Source organism: Balaenoptera ricei, chromosome 1 (genome assembly GCF_028023285.1).
Source record: "Balaenoptera ricei isolate mBalRic1 chromosome 1, mBalRic1.hap2, whole genome shotgun sequence".
Taxonomy (NCBI): domain Eukaryota; kingdom Metazoa; phylum Chordata; class Mammalia; order Artiodactyla; family Balaenopteridae; genus Balaenoptera; species Balaenoptera ricei.
In genome coordinates this window covers 178,978,700-178,998,698 of record NC_082639.1, presented here as the reverse complement: position 1 = coordinate 178,998,698, position 19,999 = coordinate 178,978,700, and the positions used below count along the sequence as shown (strand labels likewise).

Genomic DNA, 19,999 nt, shown 5'->3' with positions numbered 1-19,999 from the left:
AAAACAGAAATCAAGTAAAACATTTCTCATCTTATACTCCCCAGCACTGTTGAAAGCTATAATGTTTAAGTCATGACATCTGAGCTCTTTCAAGAAATCTTTTTTTTTGGACAAAGTGAGAATAGAGATGCATATTTCCTAAGAATTTAAATATACGGATTGGATGAGTAAACTGGAGAGACCCTGCTCTTTCATCTGGCTGAGTTTCAGCCAAAACTGGTTGATAGATCCTTTAGAAATGATCCATTATCATCAAAGTATCCATTTGACAGTTTACCTTTCCAAAAAATCCACTGCTGGTTTCTTCCTTTCAAAGGAACACTAAGCTTTTTGACATGAAACATTCTTTATATAGAAAACATCATTAGTGAATTCCTGGTGAGGAGCCATATGCCCCATATGTGGAATTTTCCATTTTATTCCCCATTTACTGGTAGGAAGTTCAGGTCTAATATTCTGAGGTACAACAACCCCTTCATTAGAAGAGTAATGGAAAAGTAGTTCAGGACTGTCTGATGATCATTAACATTATATTTCTGTTCAGAAACTTAGTTATGCCTCTGTTTCCCCACATGGAAAACAGGCAGATAGTAGAGATTAACAAAATAATTAGTTGATCACTAGCCCAAGCTTCTGCACACATTTTTCTCCCACAAGTAAATGATACTACCCATCCCAGTTCCTAACGCACAGACCGTTGTTATTATTTGGGTGTGTATGCTGCCAGAATCTTTCCTATGCATTTATTTATTTACCTATAGAAATGAGTATCATTTTCTATGTGTTGTTTTATACATAAAGATACCACACATGAATGTAGTTCTATAACTTCTATTTTATATGTGTGGATCATCTCATTCCTTTAAACTGATGCATGGAATTCCATAATGTGAATATACCTGAATTTAATTAGCAATTCCCCCACTCAAAGACATTTCAATTGCTTCCAGTATTTTGCCATTAAACAAATGACAGAAAAGGCTTCAATAAACATCCTGGTGCATGCCTCCTTGTGCAGTTGTGGAAGTGTCATTTTCTGGCATAGATAATGAAATTGAAACTGCTGTGTCATGGGGAAACATTTTATGTTTAATAGACATCACCAGTTTGATCTCCAAGGTGATGGTCCCACTTTACATTCCCTCAAGCTGTGTATTTCTCCTCCTACCATTCATTTGTCAAAATCCTTGTTCCTTGTGGTCCATCTCAGAAGGCATCTGCTCCCTAAAATCTTTCTTGATGCCCGTGATGGGTTATAATTTCTCCCTTCATAGATTAACCTGAGCATTCTGTTCATTTATTCTTTCTTAACATCACCTTTAAGATTCTCTCTCTTCATACAGATTTGGGCACTTGTCCTATCACTTCTATTTGACTGTAAGTTCTTGAGGGCAGTGAATATTTTAATCAGCTTCAATAGGGAGCATGGTGCTTGTTATATTTTAGCTGCTCTGGGAATATTTAATACTTGATTTTTGGAGGAATTTCATATCCAAGTAGATAATAGTGTTTTTCCATGTAAAACCATATCTAAAAGGTTTAAGGAATTGAAGGCAAACTGCCTTGGGAAGCTTATAGTTTAAATTTGAAAAATAGGCACCTACAATATTATTTAATTTTGTACTTATAGACTTTATTCCTTCTTCTTTGTTTGTTATGAAAGAGTTTATAGAGTTCACATCAAAATACCATATGAAAACTTCTTCTCCCCAGTCATGGGTATTTTTTAATTACCTTGAGGGGCTGCCTGCAGAGTCTGACCTAGAAAAGGCTCACTTGAAGTGCATCCAGCAGATGTACAAGCTCTAAGTGTGAAGCTGTAGTTGGTGTATGGCTGGAGACCTAGAAAGAGCAAAAAGAAATCAAGTACCTCTTGAGAGGATTATTTATTATCAGGTAAGCATGAGCAGTCACATGCAGAGCTGTAGATATGATATCCAAAAATTTTAAGAGCAGAAAACACTCTCTAAGGGAGAGAGGAACTTCATAAGCAGCTCAGTATTAATAGAAATTTCATTTCTCACTGGTAAAATAATAAATTCTCAGCCTTCGAAGAGATCTGAAAATTCATGTCATCCATCCATCCATCTTACCCTTGATTCCCCTGTACAAGGTGTCATTGAAGAGGCTCCCCTGGCTAGGGGATCGAAGTAGTCCATCTCCCAAACAGCCCACTCTATTTTTAGAGAGCTCTAGAGTTCTCTATTTGGTTTGAAAGTACTTCCTTATATTGTGGTGAACTCTTTCTATCACTTCCACCCCCTAGGGACTTATAGAACAAATCTAATTTCTTTTCCACATGACAGTTCTTCAAATATTTGTAGACAGTTATCAAATCCCCCCTGACTTTTCTCTTCTCTAGGCTAACCACCCCAGTTTCTTCAACTGCTTCTTATATAAACAGGGGCAGAAAAAAAGTAAAAAGAAGGTTAGAGTCAACATTTTTTAGCTCCAAGCCATATTCAGCTCATATTAACACCAACTAACCCTTTTTTTTTAAACTTTGCATTTCTTCACCATATGTTCCCATACTGTACCATCTTACACTTACTTCTGTAGTTTTTTGGGGGGTATGTTGCTTTTGTCTTTACATGTAGATTAAATATACTTTGATGAAGGGATAGTGCTTATTACTTCTTTTGTATTCAGATGTATGATGTATGATGTAGCACAATAATTGCTCAATAAATTCTCAGGGGAAAAAAGAATGGCAATCCATTTACAATAGACGTTACGTATTGTCAGACTTCACTGCTCTGTGGCCAGTGACCCTGGACAAGTTACTTAGCTTCACTTTGCTCTCATCTACTGATCTGTAAAATGGGGAACCATTGCATCTAGCTTCTAAGGCTGTTAAGCAGATGGGATGGGTTACTTAGAGAAGTACTTTATTTTAGCAGAAGCAACCTTAAGACTCAGCAGCATTCAACAAGGATACATAGAGACTAACATTTCTTGCCTTGATTCTTGGGAAAACTCAAACAATGCTTTACAAATATTTTCTTAAAAAAAGAATAGGACTTAATCTCTAATGTCAAATATTGGGCTAAGTTATAACATGGATCCAATAATTACTATACTTATTTTTTCATGAATTTAGAACTACATTTTCACATATTTTGTTCTTTTGGTGAGGTGACTCTTCCTCCAGAGACATTTATAAAGTCACTCTGTCACTTTATGCAGATCTGCTCAAATGCTACATTTTAAAAGATTTTGACCACTCTATCTACACACCATAACCAGCACTTTTTATCCTCTCAAATTACTTTCTTCTTTCATAGCCTTCAACATTATCTGATGTTTGATTATATGTCTGTTTATCTATTGTTTGTCTCCACCTCCATGATGTAAGCTCAAAAAGAGCAAGGACTTTGTTTTGGCAACAACTGTATCCTTTGAATGGTGACAGGCACAAAGTAGGTGCTTGTTAAGTGAATGAAAAAATTAATTGATTAATTAATTTAAAAAACTAATTAATTAATTAAAAATTAATTAACTTCTTTTAGAATTGAAGCAGTAGTCTGGGTTCTCTGCTAAAGCCATAATGTTCTGTAGCTGGAGCAGCTCCAGGATTCAGCTTCAAAGCCCTTTGTGTTTCCTTATCAATTTAATGACAAGATGTGGATACTTATTTGATTATAATCTTCCATTAGGTTGTTATGGAGGATTTACATAATTTTGATATTTACCTGATTTACAGATGAAGAATATGATGAAAGATCTAAGCCATATCCAAGCCTTGTGTGTTTGATAAAAGCTTATGGGAAAAGGCTAAAGGTTATAGAATATAGCGCTCAAGAGAAAATGGAAGGAAATATTCAAGAATGAAGGTCAGAGACTGCAGTGGCTGGTTTAGTCTGACGATGTCCCTTTCTTTATTTCCATTAGTGAAAAAGGGGTCTTGACCCTTGTGACACCATTTTATCTGAATAACTTACTTTCTCACTTAGGATGTAAGCCCTTTGAGAGTAAGGATGGTATCTCTGAGCGTTTCTTATTTAAATCATTTTTTCCCAATAGTGCCTATTTGATGTATTCAATGTTTGTTAAATATTGTTTAAGGAAGACCACGGCATAAAAGTACCCAGTAAGGATGGCAGGGCTATGATGCGATGATGTCCATGTATCCATCACAAGTGTGATTTGACCAAACAGGGCCTTCCTCATAATTCCATAGGGACTCCTGCCCACAGTATCTATTTCACTGAGTAGGAGATTCTTCTTTAATTGCAGAATATTGCTAATATAATATAAAAAGTTAATATAATTTATGAACAATAAATATTTTCCAAATCTTTTTCCTGAACGTCAGACTTAAGTATGGCTAGTAAAAGTGAAGCAATACTTGATTTTTTTCTCCAGCATATTCTAACCAAAAAAAAAAAAAAAAAAGCCTCAATTCTGTTTCTCATTTTGTGTTCTTGTTGGTCTGGTTTCAGACTTTGGAAGGACATTTTAGGATGGGTCTTAGGAAAGGAAAAGAAAATGTCATTGCAGAGGTGTACTAAGGTTGATTAGAAGATTGAGGGTATTTGCAGTGAGGACAGTAGCTAAAAAGAAAATTTACTGTACATAAAAGTAGAGGGACTTCCCTGGTTGTCCGGTGGGTAAGACTCTGTGCTCCCAATGTAGGGGGCCCGGGTTTGATTCCTGGTCGAGGAACTAGATCCCATATGCATGCTGCAAAGAAACCCACATGCCACAACTAAAGATCCCACATGCCACAACTGAAGATCCTGCATGCCGCAACGTAGATCCCATGTGCCGCAACTAAGACCTGGCACAGCCAAAATAAATACATAAATAAATAATAATAAATGAATAAATAAATAAATACTTTTTTAAAAAAGTAGAAATTGTCTTTTCTTTACAGAATTTTTCAGAGGGGGTTGAGTGCCATCCATTTTATAAACAGCTCAGAACACTAGAAGACAGATGTTTGGAAATGGTACAACAGTGGAGCAACTAGCCCTTGAGGGATTTTTGGTAGACCAAGGAAGGTGTACCAAGGAGTTTGTTACAGGTGTTTAAATTGGTGGTGTGGGTTGGTCTAGCAGAGGATGGGGCCATAGTTAGTGGAGGAATATGTATCTCTTGGAGCTATTGGAGTACTAGAATTAAGGGTGGTGGGTAGGATGTAGAACTGAGTGTTGAGTAGAAAGCCTTGGTCAAGAAGTCAGAAGATTATCATACTAAGTGAAGTGAGTCAGACAGAGAAAGACAAGTATCATATGATATCACTTATATGTGGAATCTAAAAAAAGGGTACAACTGAACTTATTTACAAGACAGAAATAGACTCACAGACATAGACAACAAATTTATGGTTACCAAAGTGGAAAAGGGTGGGAGAGGGATAAATTAGGAGTTTGAGATGAATAGATACACACTACTATACATAAAATAGATAAACAACAAGGTCCTACTGTATAGCATAGGGAACTATATTCAATATGATCACAGAGATAAGAAAGGGTGAGGTCAGGATACAAATCTGGGCAGTTGGGCTGAGAAATGTGACCCAGAACAGTTGGATCAGTCTTCTGAGGCTTATAAGGAAAATGACATAGGTAGCTCAAAGCCCAGTGACACTTCCAGTAATATAAAAAATTCATATGGGACTAGGTATTTAAATATTTTCATTTGGAATATGACTACAATTCATGTACTGAGGGACTACAGCATAGCTGTTAGGAGAACAGAGTCTGAGGTTAGACTCTTGGGTCTAATCCTTACCTATCTATTAATTACTACCATGGGCCAGTTTTCTGACCTCTAGGTGCCTCAGTTTCCATATCTCTAAACTGCAGGCATGGGAGTATAGACTGCTAAATTGGACTATAGCTTAACTTGAGGGAAGGCAATAGATGAATCCATTATTTTCTATATTTTCTTTCTTAGGTGTTGTGTTTTTCCTATTGTTAGAGGGTTGGATTACTAGTAGGCTTGGTTCAAATAGTCGGTAAGGAAAGCATGGACTGCCAGGAAGCATAGATGACTTACGTGAACTGGATGACCTTTCATATATATATGACTCTGTAAAACTCAATAAAATCAACACATTTCAACTGGAATTTGCTGTCATTTTAAGGAAGCCTCTATTGGTAGTCCTTAAAATGAGATACATATGACTTATTAGCAACAGGCAATGGAAAAGGCACAACAATTGAAAACTACTCATGAATTGATCAGGATGAGAAGAGGGAAATAAAGAGATGTCTCCAAGGAACTGTTCTGACTGTAACTTAATCCTAAAGTCAAAGAGTAGAAAGAGAAAAGAAAACATCATTCAACTGCTCAGCATTGAACTAAAAGAGTAAGAATAGCGGGGGTAGAACCGAGAAAGACAAATGCATGGAGAAAAGCCAAGTATTTAACATTTCAGTGGAGTGGAGATTACTGTGGCTGCAAATTACCTGAACTCCCCTAAAGGGAATCGTGTTCTCTTATAAAGGAAAGAGGCATACTATATAACCAAACTCGTTACAATTACGCTTTCAAGTAACATTCCTTTCAAGACTAAGTATGTGTTAAAAGGGGACCTCAAAAAGTCTGCCTATGGATCATAAAAAGATGATCTGGAAAACAAAACCCATACCTATGTAAGTTTCATTGGATGTACTCTATAAAGAACAGCTTGTTTCTAATTTTTAATCTCCAGCTAGTCAGGAAAAGGCTTTCTTGTCCATTACAATTTCAGATAGCTAGTGCTACGTCAAAGCATTCATCCAGTTATTCTAAGTATCATCTGTTATTTTCTGAAGGATTATCAAATACTCCCAATGACTATTTCACAATTTCACAAGTTCCTCAGTCAACCTGGTTAATAATTAGGTCAAGTGCTGAGAGACCTGAGTTACTTCAAAAAAGTTTTGTTAGGTGGTTACCAAGTATTGTCCACCCTGTGGGCAGTTTACCTGTCCTGGCATCAGTTCACCCAAACTGGATGTTTGCCCTGGCCCACCTGAACCACACATCTAGTCTTGCTGCTGAAAAGAGCTCCCTTTTGCTCCCACCTGCCTGGGATCTCACTAAGTGATTCCCCTCCAGGATCTCACTGCGCCCCACAGTGATCTCTGCTCATGGAGATTCCCAGGAATTTCCAGCATCTACCGGCAACCTTGTCTGTGATGATAGAACTACATCAGGGTTCGATTTTAGATTAATCTCATTCCACGTGAAAATCTGGATGTTCAAAACTGGTACACCAAGACATCATGGAATCACTTCAGAGACATATAAGGCGATTTAAATTATGATTTGTGTTACAAAATTTGATTGTAAAGTATTTCAGGAGTTCACATGCTAGAGTCCCCTTTTCTTGATAGTATCATCCAGCACGACCTCAGCAGTTCCCCATGCTGCTTAGTCAAGCCAATTTCTTGACTCTTTGAGAGAAGCCATCAGCACTGTCCATTTTTGTATCAAGGCTTTGACATAGGAGTTCAGTTGATGTCTCATATGAATCGGACGTCAAAACATCAAAACTAAGAGGCTCTTGCATTTGCAAATGTCAGTGAAATAACTTCACGGCTTTCAGTTCTGACTACTTGCTACAAGCTTATTTGCATTCTTAATTCTGTATTTGGTGTGAAATTCTAGACCAAAGATTTGGTTCCTCTCCCCAATGTAATAGTGATCAGATTCATCCCAAGAAGTACTTCCTGAATGTGTTACTTCTTTGGCAGACTCTCTTTCCAAATATATTAACATTAAGACTATTATTAAGATAATCCAAGGAAAGACCCTTGCTTTTGATTTTTGTAACACTATTTTGATAAATATTTTTCTTCCTTGGAGTTTGGTGTCGTACTAGACTGAAGCCTCTTTTACCCTACATTTTCAAGCAAAATTTTCTTCTCTAGAAACAGAATGTGGCATCAGGTGGCAGCAAAGTCTGATGCTCAAATGATCCACAACAAGGACATACATCTCAGAGGAAGGGAGTTGGCTAGAACTGTCATGACTAAACAGAAGTAGTGATTGCCCAGGCAAAGCACCTTGAAATATCTGGGATTCCAGGGGAATTTTTTTTCCCTTTAAATATTGGTGTCTAGGCAGCTGTTGCTTGTTATTCTTTGGCTATAATATTATATATGTAAGAATGGTAAAAGAAAGGAGGAAATAGTGGTTGATGTTGTGCTATTATTTTTGCAAGTATTTAGGCTCAAGGTTTTCCTCAGAAATGAATTCTCCCATCTACTCTCACAGGTCTGATGCTTGGCGGTCAGTGGTCAGGCGGTAGTAGGGGAAAGGCAGCCTAGAGCATCACACATGACAACAGAGGCTCCCAAAGCTGTTCTGAGGACACGAGGGCCATCCCAGTTTTCATCCTATCTGTTTCAGTTAAAGATACACACTACTATATATAGAATAAATAATCAACAAGGACCTACTGTAGAGCACAGGGAACTCTACTCAGTATTCTGTAATAACTTATAAGGGAAAAGAATCTGAAAAAGAATGCATATATGTACATGTATAACTGAATCACTTTGCTGTACAGCTGAAACTAACACAGCATTGTAAATCAACTATACTTTAATATAAAATAAAAATTAAATTAAAAAAAGGAATTATACTGCCAATAAATCCAGATTGCCAGAGACCAGGGCTGGCTTCATGGGCACACAAGCTATGCTCTAAGCTGAGTCACCCCAGCTCCCATGCTTAGAAGAGTCCTGTGCTTGAATCAATTCTCATCGTCTTGAAATTCTTAATAATTTTTGAACAAGGGGCCCCATGCTTTCATTTTGCACTGGTTCCCACAAATTGTCACCCATCCTGGCTGAGATTTAGCTGTGTTTGACAATGTGATTTTTATATCCAACCAACATGGAATCTAGTCACTCAGATATTAGTTTACTATTCAACATTTATTCATTCAACAAAGATTTTCAAAAACTTAATATATGTTAGGTTCTGTGATAGATCACAGTATAGGTGACACAGTGGCAAACAGGAAGCTGTTGCCTCTGTCCTTAAAGAGCTTTAACTCCTGGTTGAGGAACAGAGACAAAGAGAAAGGATATTCAATAAAGTATCATAAATACCATGAGAGCCAAGTGTAGCATACGATGGGAGCATATGGTAGAGTTATTTAAATGTAAAATCCTCATGTAAAAATGTCCACATTTTGGGATATTGATGGTCAAACTATGTCCTATTTTTTTTCAAAAGTGGTAGGTAGTATATCTGTTTCAGTGCAATAATAGTACATTTTCTGCTACAACTAGCCTTGTTAGGATTTATGCTGTTTTATCACAGGAGGTGTTCATGAGCTTCTAACACGATGGGAAAGGAAGGCAAATTATTCTCTCCTTGCTGACTTAATGCTGGTGACTCTTCCCCTTTAAGTGCAATGAAACGATAAGCAACTTTTAATGAATTATTTGGAAAACATTTCCCCCAGAGTTAAGAGACACATAAGCTCTTATCATGTCTGCTGCTAAAGACGACATGATTAATTCATTTTGTTCTCGGTGGCCCCAATTATTTCATTAATCCTTTCCTCCTCTCCTCTACCCCGATGGCTACATTAGGAGGCCCAGGTTTCATACGTGGCAACCCAAGTAAAACAATGCCGTCACTGACATCCCGATTGCTCTGTGCAGGACCGTGGGCATGTTTAGTAATAAATGATATGAAAAGGTCTTTTATTGACAAGCTGCCACGTGCTGTTTGCATTAGCGAATATGAGAAGATGATGGCCGCTCCCCCTTGGTCCCCATGGCATTGGGCTCGGTGAGATAGCAGAAAACGCTTCAGTTTACTTAGAGCATTGATAACACCTCTAAATAATTAACTGAGGACTTCCTGTCTTCAATTACTTAATGCTTTTTTTTTTTTTTTTTAACATCTTGAGAGGATTATAAGCAATTTATGGATTTCACATGATGAGTGCATTTGCCACTATTCCCACAAAGCATTTACGGGATCATGTTTCTAAAGCTTTGAGGTAATTAAAAATAAGCATGGAGACAATGCGGCTGATGCTAGGTGCCCACTCTCCCTTCTGTCACTTCTAAGGACCTAGATTCTCAGGCTCCTGGATGACTAGAGCTATGGCTTCATCAGGGTTCGACTGTAACTTAGGGAATGCCAAGGTTTTGGAAATGATGAGAAAAGCAAAACCTTTATCTCCAGGGGGTTCAGGCAGCTCTTGGATCAAATGTTTGAGATGGAATGTGAAATAAATTTCATTATTTTAGTTCATTCCATGAACTCAATAAAATAGTCATTCTCATCATAAAATACTTCCCTACTGAATTTGATCAGTCAGCTAACCATGGAACTGAATTTTCCCTGGCAGATAAAATGTGTGAACACTACACAGATCTTGGGTTTTAGATCCTCTAATGCCAGGCACCATTCCTGTCCCATAGGAACTGCGTATTAGGATATCGTACTTGGTAAGGTTTTGTTGAATGAAGGTTTATTTCCTCATTTAACAAAGAAATCGCTCTTTAGGGCTATAGTGCTCAAGTGAAGTATTCTCTAAATCTGTTTAAAATGAATTCTAACAGATTATTTTTTCACTTTATAATCTTACAAAAAATAAAATTAGGTAGAAAAACTTTAAAATGTTTATCCTAATACAAGAGGAATGCTGCCATTAAGTTATGCATATAAAATCCTCTGACATGAAAATATCCATTAAAAATGATAATAAAAGGAAGAGCTGGTAGAGTGAAGGTATTTAAAGAAAAAGCTTTGCAATTATTTTATAATTAAGGAGGCTATCAATCCTGTTGGTTTGAACCTCACCATTGAATTTGGTCCGTCGGCACGTAAATTCTGGTTTTCTAAAAAATGCAAACCAGTACAGCTGGCGAGAGTTCAAAGCCCATGCTGGATGAGTAGATGGATTCCGTAAGAAGAGAATTCTTTATCCTTGTATCCCAGTTTATTGTGAAACCTTTACTGCTACAAAGTCTTAATGGGCCTTAACTTGGCTTTCAAAACCCTGTAATTAACATTCCATGGCCATCCTCAGTCATTCTTTTGATTTCTCCTACTCCATTCTGTACGGAGTTCTGTTGGTGTATCATTACACAAGCTATTCCTTAACTTGTCAGTAGTACTGGGAGCTTCTTAAGATCAGCAATCTTATTTTGAAGCACTGAATATACTATCTAGAACACAGCAAGCAGGCTACATGTATTTTTTTTTTTTTTGTAATGAAATGGTATTCTGATTTCCTTATAGATGAGGCAGTGAATGCCTTGGGGACCCCGAGTAGGCCAGTTTTCACCTTCATCTTTCAAATGTGGATATTAAAAACGGCCCTCACTTATAGGCATGTGATGAGAATCACAGGAGTCAAAATGCAAATGGTTTGTTAAAATTATAAAGCACCGTATACATGTAAGTTTTTTTTATGGAAAATAACATCATTTCAATTGCTTGTGATGATTTTCATTTTTAGTGAACCAGGATCTAAGGAACAAATCTGATCATCTAAATGGATGAGGGCTTTCCCCATCCCCATTATCCTTGGCTTAGCTCGGGATCTTCACATCAGGATCACAATGTGCTAGTCCGCAAATATTCATTAAGCACCTTCTGTAGGCTTATGACACTTTTGGAAAACAGCGGACATCTGTCCACGAGTGCTTGCTTGTGTGTCAGGGAACTGTGGAATTTATTTTTCCACCTGTGTAGCAAGGCCTGTGCCTCCTCTAAGGAAAAATCAGGCATGCTTTTCCAGGCCTTTCTGCACTTCTATGTGAGTTTCGTTATCTCTGGTATCACTGCCCCCTGCAAAGTACAGGGTCTAATGGAAGGAAGGCATTCACTCAGGAGGCCTTGGAGAGAGACTACTGGCAATCGGGAAAAAGTAAAAGTTTGTAAACTCTTCTCTGTGTTCTCATAATCTAAACTTACACAACTGTTTGGAATGATTCAGTAGATCTAAATAATGAGCTAAGTTACTAAATCTCTTGAAAGATTCTTCTCTGTCAAATGGGGGTAATAATTCTCTCTGCCCCATAGGTTTGTGATGAGGATCAAATTAGATCGTAAATGTCAGGGGCTTAGGACAGTATTTGACACATATTAAATTCACTTATTCCTCATTTATTTAGCACTTACTGACATGTCATGGATTGCTCTAGGTGCTAAAGATACAGTACTGAACAAGGTAGAGACGGTCTCTGTGATCCTGGAGCTTACGTTCCAGTGGAGGGGGACATAAAGAGACAAATAAAAAGCAAACACTGTCAGGCAGTGAAAGGTCTGTGGTGAACATAAAACAAGGTGATGTGATGGTGTATCAGGAAAGCTGATCTAGACTTGGTGAGTCAGAAGATGTTTCCCTTCAGAAGAGACATTCAGACTAAAACATGTTAATTATTATTATAATCATCGCTAGTAATTATCTGACACTATACTATTATACTGTACTATTATTATATTATTAAAGCTAATTATAATACATAATGTTATAATAAGCAACAAAAATAATACAATTACTATTAATTAATGTTACTAATAATAACAACAAATTGTCACAACCAGTCAACTATCAACTATTCTGTGTATTAATTACCCACGCAGTAGACAACTGTTAGCCTCTGGCTGATTTCTCTCCTGCCTTCCAGTACATTCTCGGCTATCCTAGCACCATTATCTATGAGTATATCCTTGGGGAATGAAAATGCATCTTACTGTTTGTCTGAAAAAGAAAAAAAAGAACTTAATACTGATGCAAAAACCCTACACATAATGCATATCAAAGCCAACTATAAATTATTTCTGAAGTTATCTGCTGTTGTGGCTTACTGCTGCCAGTGTGGGCTCTTCTATTAGCATGGATAAGTGGGACCTGACCATATGTCAAGAGAACACGTCCTTCTGAAGTGACCTCATATATCAAACGCACACCCCTGGGAGGCTTTGCCCCCCTAACCACAATGACAGACTCTTCCGGTACGTTTTCCTCTTTTTTTTTTTCACCTGTGACCGTATGCTGCCGCCTGTCAGCGGTGTCAGTGTAGATGAGACCTTTCCCAACCTGCCTGAGCTGGTATTCTTTAATGACACCGTTTGGCTTAGGAGGGACATCCCAGCTCACATGCAGAGTCTCCGCACTGGGGGCCGCGACTCTCGGCGGAGGGATGCTTTGTGGAACTCCTTGGGTTGTAGCTGCAACGACCTGAAAACACAGGAATTAAACAGCAATTTCTTGGAATAGTACACTAGGTATTCTGATCAATGAGAATGTCACTTTTGCTTTAAAATGTTGTTGTCTGGCCTGGCATATCATTAGCAGGGCTTGGAGAAGCAGTCCCTCTTTTTTTAAATTCTTTCTCTCGCATCCTATTCAAACAATGAAATCTGACCTTGAATATATCCTATAAGTCTTCGACTACCATTTATCACCACGGGTTCAACAACAATTTTGATGGCAGACTGCAGCTCTCCGTTTAAACAAGTAAAAGCTGGCTGGCAGACTGTCTTACTAGAGAACTCTTGATAACTCTCTTCCATATGGCCCATCGGTGTCTTTGCATTTTAACAGCCTGATTTTGTACATTTTAAGCACCAGTAAATTTGGAGCAAAACCCACATCTGAACTTGCTTGCATATAATACACTTTGAACAGTATAAATGGGCAGCCTTTTCTGTACTCTTCCTATGATACCCAGGATAACTTTATAGTGTCTGTACCAATGTTCTAGAAAGAGAACCAAGTGAGAAGAAAAAAAGAATCAACCAGTGATTTACTCAATATTGTCAAAATATATTTTTGGGCAAAAATTGGCTGCCTTTGTTTTCTCACAGAATGAAGTCTGATTTCACTTTTTCACCAATTGTTTTGGCATCTGGTAGGCAGGAGCTCCACTATGCAAAAAGCACGGAATGGCTCTAGGACCGTTTGTACCCTAACTTTTGATTGGGCCAATCAGCTGCCTTCTGTCTAGTTGGTGGGGCACTCAGAGATGCTTCTGGGGTCTGCTGAATAAAAAGCAGCTCACATGAGCTGCGGCTGATGCGTGCGACTGAACGTGTTACTTGGATGCTTCTTGCACAGTGTGTGAAGATGCTGCGCTTCTCAAGTTTAAACCATATGAAAACTGGGTCTCCTCTGACTAGCTTGGCATCTGTGAAATGGCTCTTTCCTTATTTTACTCCTACCTTGTTTGATTGTTTCCTCCATTTTTCACTTAGTAGCATCCCCAAGGGGGCTGGTCATCTGTGGTCTTCGGTTTTTGTCTCTCTCTATTCTCCTTACATGACCACACTCAAACTCCTTGCTTCAACTTCCCTCATAGATCTTTCCAGAAAATTTCAGTCACTTCTTAATCCACCTTCTGACTAGACATTTTCACTTAAAGTGCCAAATAATATTTTCTTCCACCATTCTGCTATCTGCTCCTCCTTTTGAATATATTTTTTCAAAGCTTTAAAAATGTTAATCTTGGGGCTTCCCTGGTGGCGCAGTGGTTGAGAATCTGCCTGCTAATGCAGGGGACATGGGTTCGAGCCCTGGTCTGGGAAGATCCCACATGCCGTGGAGCAGCTGGGCCCGTGAGCCACAACTACTGAGCCTGCGTGTCTGGAGCCTGTGCTCTGCAACAAGAGAGGCCGCGATAGTGAGAGGCCAGCACACTGCGATGAAGAGTGGCCCCCGCTTGTCGCAACTAGAGAAAGCCCTCGCACAGAAACGAAGACCCAACACAGCCAAAAATAAATAAAAATAAATTAATTAATTAATTAAAAAAAATGTTAATCTTATTCTTTACTTTTAACTTTTCCTTTTTTTTTTAAATTGAAGTATAGTTGATCTGCAATCTTGTGTTAGTGTCAGGCGTACAGCAATATGATTCAGTTATACATACATATATATATATCTATTATTTTCCAGATTCTTTTACCTTATAGATTATTATAAGATATTGAGCACAGTTCCCTGTGCTATACAGTAGGTCCTTGTTATCTATTTTACTATATAGTAGTGTGTATATGTTAATCCCAAACTCCTATTTTATCCCTCCTCCCCACTTTCCCCTTTGGTAAGCATAAATTTGTTTTCTATGTCTGTGAGCCTATTTCTGTTTTGTAAATAAGTTCCTTTGTATCCTTTTTTTTTTTTTTAGATCCCACATATAAGTGAGATCATATGATATTTGTCTTTCTCTGTCTGGCTTATTTCACTTAGTATGATAATCTCTAGGTCCATCTGTGTTGCTGCAAATGGCATTATTTAATTCTTTTTTATGGCTGAGTAATATTCCATTATATATATATATATATATATATATATATATATATATATATATATATATATTCCTCTTTTGTTTTTTGATTTGCTTGCAGAATGGCACCATGACCAACAAATTGGTCAAGCCAGATATCCTGAAAATACCCATAATACTTTCCTTTTATTCCTCTACATACAGCTGACTACTGAGTCCAGTAGTTTTTGTGCCCTGGTATCTGTTGTATCTTTCTGATATTCTTCATCTGACCCCTGCTGCCTGAATTCAGATCTTCATTATTTCTTGTAAAGGCTGTTGCAGAAGCCTTGGAACTATTTCATTTTCTACGTCAGGCTCCTTTGTCCTTTTCTCTGTTCTTCAAGAGCAGGCTATTTTTGCTGAAATGATATTTAAATAGAATTTCTAAGTTTTTAAACTGAGAAATGGCTTGGGAACTATTATGGATTTATAGAAGACCACCTAAAAAGAGTTGGTGGAGGAAAAGTGGATTAAGTGGATAATACTCGTTCAAGTTTTTGCTTTTGATGAATGAAACATTGAAATTTGAATAAATTTTCCTTCTGGTGATCTCTCCTTTCAGGAGGAAGTGTTGGTACTCAATTGAGACACCATATGGACTCCCTACTTTATTGGCATTACCACCTGGACCTTCATATAGTCTTAACACTGGATAATTCTGTCCAGAGTTTAGGCAAACTCCTCTTACCTTGCTGCTGGTGGCACAGCCAGCAACCGTGCAAGCTTTCAGCTGGTATGAATATTCCATAAAAGGTTGAATTCCTTTCGTATCGGAGAAGCTCAACGATGTTCCTCGAAAACGTTCAATTCCATCTCGGAGAAGAATGTAGTAAATAATAGGACCTAAAAGAGGCAGAGAAAGGCCTGAATTTGAGTGTCAGACTCTTTTAACTGTTTGCAAACAAATCAGATGGCTTAGAGTTCTGAAGAAATGGGATAATATAGCATTATTTAATTTTAAATTGTTATTATTTTGCTATGTTCAAGCAGTTCTTAATTACACTCACTCTTATGGAGGAGGTGGATTATTGACATAAATAATCAGTCAGTTGTTTCTTTCCCCTCACTATCAAACATTTACTTTCAAAACTATTCTGCCTTCCCATAACATGCTTTGCTTATTTGAAAGCAGCTCAGATATATGTTGGGATTCAAGGAAAATAATTTTTGGCTGAAAATTTGTGAGGGCTATTTCACAAAATGAATGACTGGTTGACACATACCTGAAGTTTCCTTTATCAGCAAATACTTTTTAGTGGTTAGATGCATGCCAATTAAACGTAGACTACACTAATTTCAATTTCCTTATGGATTTACGGGATTATGTTATTTGAATTTTAAAAATAGCTTAATACCATTTGATTGTATAGGCTTCTTCCAGTTGAGCACTATTACATCATCAAGATGATCCATTTTGGTCCACCTGGGGGGGCTCACTCCCTCAGGCACATCTTCTTTTGTTGTGGCCCTAACAGCCTTGCTGAATCCTCGCCCATAGCTATTCCACGCAGAAATCCTATACTCGTATGTCATGTAGGGTTCCAGGTTCACATCTGGAAAGACAGAAAATCGGACAGCGGGGTTTTTAAAATTTTTATTTTCTTACCATCATATCGAAAATAAATATCAAAACCTTAAACATTTAAAAATAAATACTCGGGGGCTTCCCTGGTGGCGCAGTGGTTGAGAATCTGCCTGCCAATGCAGGGGACACGGGTTCGAGCCCTGGTCTGGGAAGATCCCACATGCCGCAGAGCGACTAGGCCCGTGAGCCACAACTGCTAAGCCTGCGCATCTGGAGCCTGTGCTCCGCAACGAGAGGCCGTGATAGTGAGAGGCCCGCGCACCGCGATGAAGAGTGGCCCCCACTCGCCACAACTAGAGAAAGCCCTCACACAGAAACGAAGACCCAACACAGCCAAAAATAAAAATAAGTAAAGTAATTAATTAATTAAAAATAAATAAATAAATAAATGCTCAATGCACTAATCCTTTTGTATGTAAATAAAGCTCTAAGATCTTTACTTTCTGAGTCATAAAAAATATTACAAGTGCTTATTAGATGCAGAGATATGAAATTGCACAGAACAGAATTCACCTATTTGAATAGAGAAATATGGATACATTAAAGAAATGATTGAAAAATAAAAGCGCTAGACTAATGTACGTTAGGTGTTAATGCTTCTCAAGTTCATGATCTCTTTACTTCTGTATGAGGCAGGTTTGGTAAGATTCTTTTATAGTTTTATTATTATAAATTTTACCAATTATTACGTTGTCAATATTACTTAAATTATTACATGAATTATAATGTAGTTGTTATGAGATACAGGACTTGGAACTTAGCTTATCATAGTACAATTTTAATGAATAAAAATGAATTCACACTCCACTATATGTACCATGTATAGTGTACTATATATACTTCCTTCATCTTCTACCAAACCAGAACTGAAACCAAAACCAAAAACAACCAATCTAATTAAAACAACAAAACCAACCTGCTGAGATTTTTGGCCTAGCAAAACTTTTATTAGATAATCATCCACGTGATTCAACGGTGTCCCAAACAACTTAGTTCAGTTTTGAGCTTTAATAACTTCGGAAGTACAAATGCTACAAATTTACCAAAACATTCCTTGAAAGTTTAATTATTTAAATCTGCTTTCCGCTTATTTAATTCTGTGAATTTTGAAGATCTACATATGTATTTTTGTGTGGCAGTTTCCGGATGATCACCAGACAGGGGGATCAGAAGAGGTCCTCCTTGACTGTCTGGCCGCCTGCTCTATCTCCATTGGATGCAGCATTAATTCTCGTTCCATCCACTTGGGTTATTTGACCACATTCTCCTTACATGCAACTCATTACAATAAAGCCTGCCCTGCCTCTTTTATAGAATTAGTATGAAAATAAAATGCAATAAGTTATGCTGCAGAACTTCATAAAATGTAAATTGCTATACAAATGTATTTCCGTCTTCATTTTTTCCAGTAAGAGGGTATTTGCTGCTTTGTACCTGTGATGACCACCAGTGGGTCCCCAGATCCCCCTTCTGTCCTGGTCAGAGACCTCTTGGCCATAGTCTACATTTCCCAGTTTTCTTTGCAGTCTGGTGTAGTCACACGACTGATCTCAACAACGGAAGGAGTGTGGAAGTGACATGGGTAATTTGTGCATCACTTTCTGAAGAGGAAATCACTTGCCTTCTGTTAGCATTCTTACCCCTTCTGATGGGCTGGAACTAAGGGTGTTGTGACAACTCAGGCTGTACCACTTGGAAGCATGAGGAGGAATCCAGATCCTGAATGACCTTGTGGGGCTGAGCTGCCCAGACGGTCCGTCCACTCACCCACAGATGGTAACTATATTTTTGAACCTCTTGCTATAGCAGATTAAACTATTCACTGCGAATAACTGTTATTGTGTAGCCTTCAAGCCCATGTTGCCATTTCTAATTTCAGTTGTGGCAACTGTCCACATTTTATTCCTGTTCTTTCCTCCACTGTATTTCATTCTTCTCCTTTTTGACTCTCTCAAGTCTTAGCCTTACTTCTATATTTTCCTGTGAGGCCTGGTCCTTCAAAGATGTTCCCAGCCCATAAAAGCATTCTTTTTGCTTTACACATAAGGAATCACTTGTTGAAATTTTACCTTTCCTCAACCATCTCTCTCATTTCTCAGAGCTCTTTTTTTCTTTGCCAGAATTTCCAACTATTCTTCTTCTTTTATTTTTAACTTGTTATCTCAAAATCATTTTACATGTTAACATGGGGCTAATATTCTGCTAAATGAGGGTGTTGGGTTTTGGGGCGGTATGTTTGCTCAATATTTACTTGTTAATTGCTGAAAGGTCCCATACATATTTGTCTCCAATCATTTTTTTAGCTAACAGAGCAATCCTTCCAAAAATGTGTATATAATTGTGTCATTCCATTGCTTAAAAAGCTTCACTAACTATCCATTCATTGCGGTATTAAGGTAAACTCTTTAGTGTGGCCTAAAAGGTCTTCATAATCTGACCCCCGCTCTTTGGCCTCCTCTCCATTGCTTTCTCTGTCTTATATGTGCTACATCCTTATGAAGATACTTGTTTTTCAGACCTGCTGGGCTTCCTCCTGCTTCCTGCACTTTGCATGTGCTGTTCTCTCTGCCTGGCCTACCTCCCCTTAAACTGATAGGCTCTAACTTGTCCTTCAGTTCTTTCTTTGGGCACAGTATCCTTCTTGAAGTCTTTCCAGTCTGGGTTAGGTGTCCTTGCAATACTCTTCCAAAGCATCCTATGCTTACCTCTATCATAGAACTTACCTGCACATCGTTTCTCATATTAGAGGTAATTATGTATTAATTTCCCTATCTCTTCATATTAGCTTCAAATCCTGATGGAATTTCCTGCTAGTTTTCAAGTTATTGGTCCTCATATACTGACTGGTTATTAGTAAGGATTTAATAAATGTTTTTGATAAATAAATGATTGTAAGAACAAATGAATTTTGGTCAGCACTGGTGGTTGTAGCTTTTAATTATCAATTTCTAAAAATGGTTGACTTTTCATCTAAATTGGTCTCAGTGGAATTTGTTTGAGCATCATTTGAGCGCTTAATTTTTTTTCATGAAAAGTAGAATTTTGTTATTTTTCATATTCAATTTATAGTGTTTTCTGGTAGGCAAACCGATCTGAAATATGGATGTTAAAAGCCCCTGCAATATTATATCAGTAGGTGGAAACAGCTATTCTCTTCTGGAGAGGTCTA

At 37.8% G+C, this 19,999-nt stretch overlaps 1 protein-coding gene across 1 annotated transcript in view; it reads right to left on the bottom strand.

Moving 5' to 3' along the window:
- USH2A (usherin) overlaps positions 1 to 19,999 on the bottom strand; it is a 775,536-nt gene that overhangs the window by 163,266 nt on the left and 592,271 nt on the right. The window contains exons 52-55 of the mRNA XM_059905730.1: positions 16,601 to 16,798; positions 15,934 to 16,088; positions 12,961 to 13,159; positions 1,735 to 1,842 (exon numbers count right to left, since the gene is read on the bottom strand). Of these exons, the coding sequence (XP_059761713.1) occupies positions 1,735 to 1,842; positions 12,961 to 13,159; positions 15,934 to 16,088; positions 16,601 to 16,798 (660 nt within the window). The remainder of the gene's footprint in view (positions 1 to 1,734; positions 1,843 to 12,960; positions 13,160 to 15,933; positions 16,089 to 16,600; positions 16,799 to 19,999) is intronic.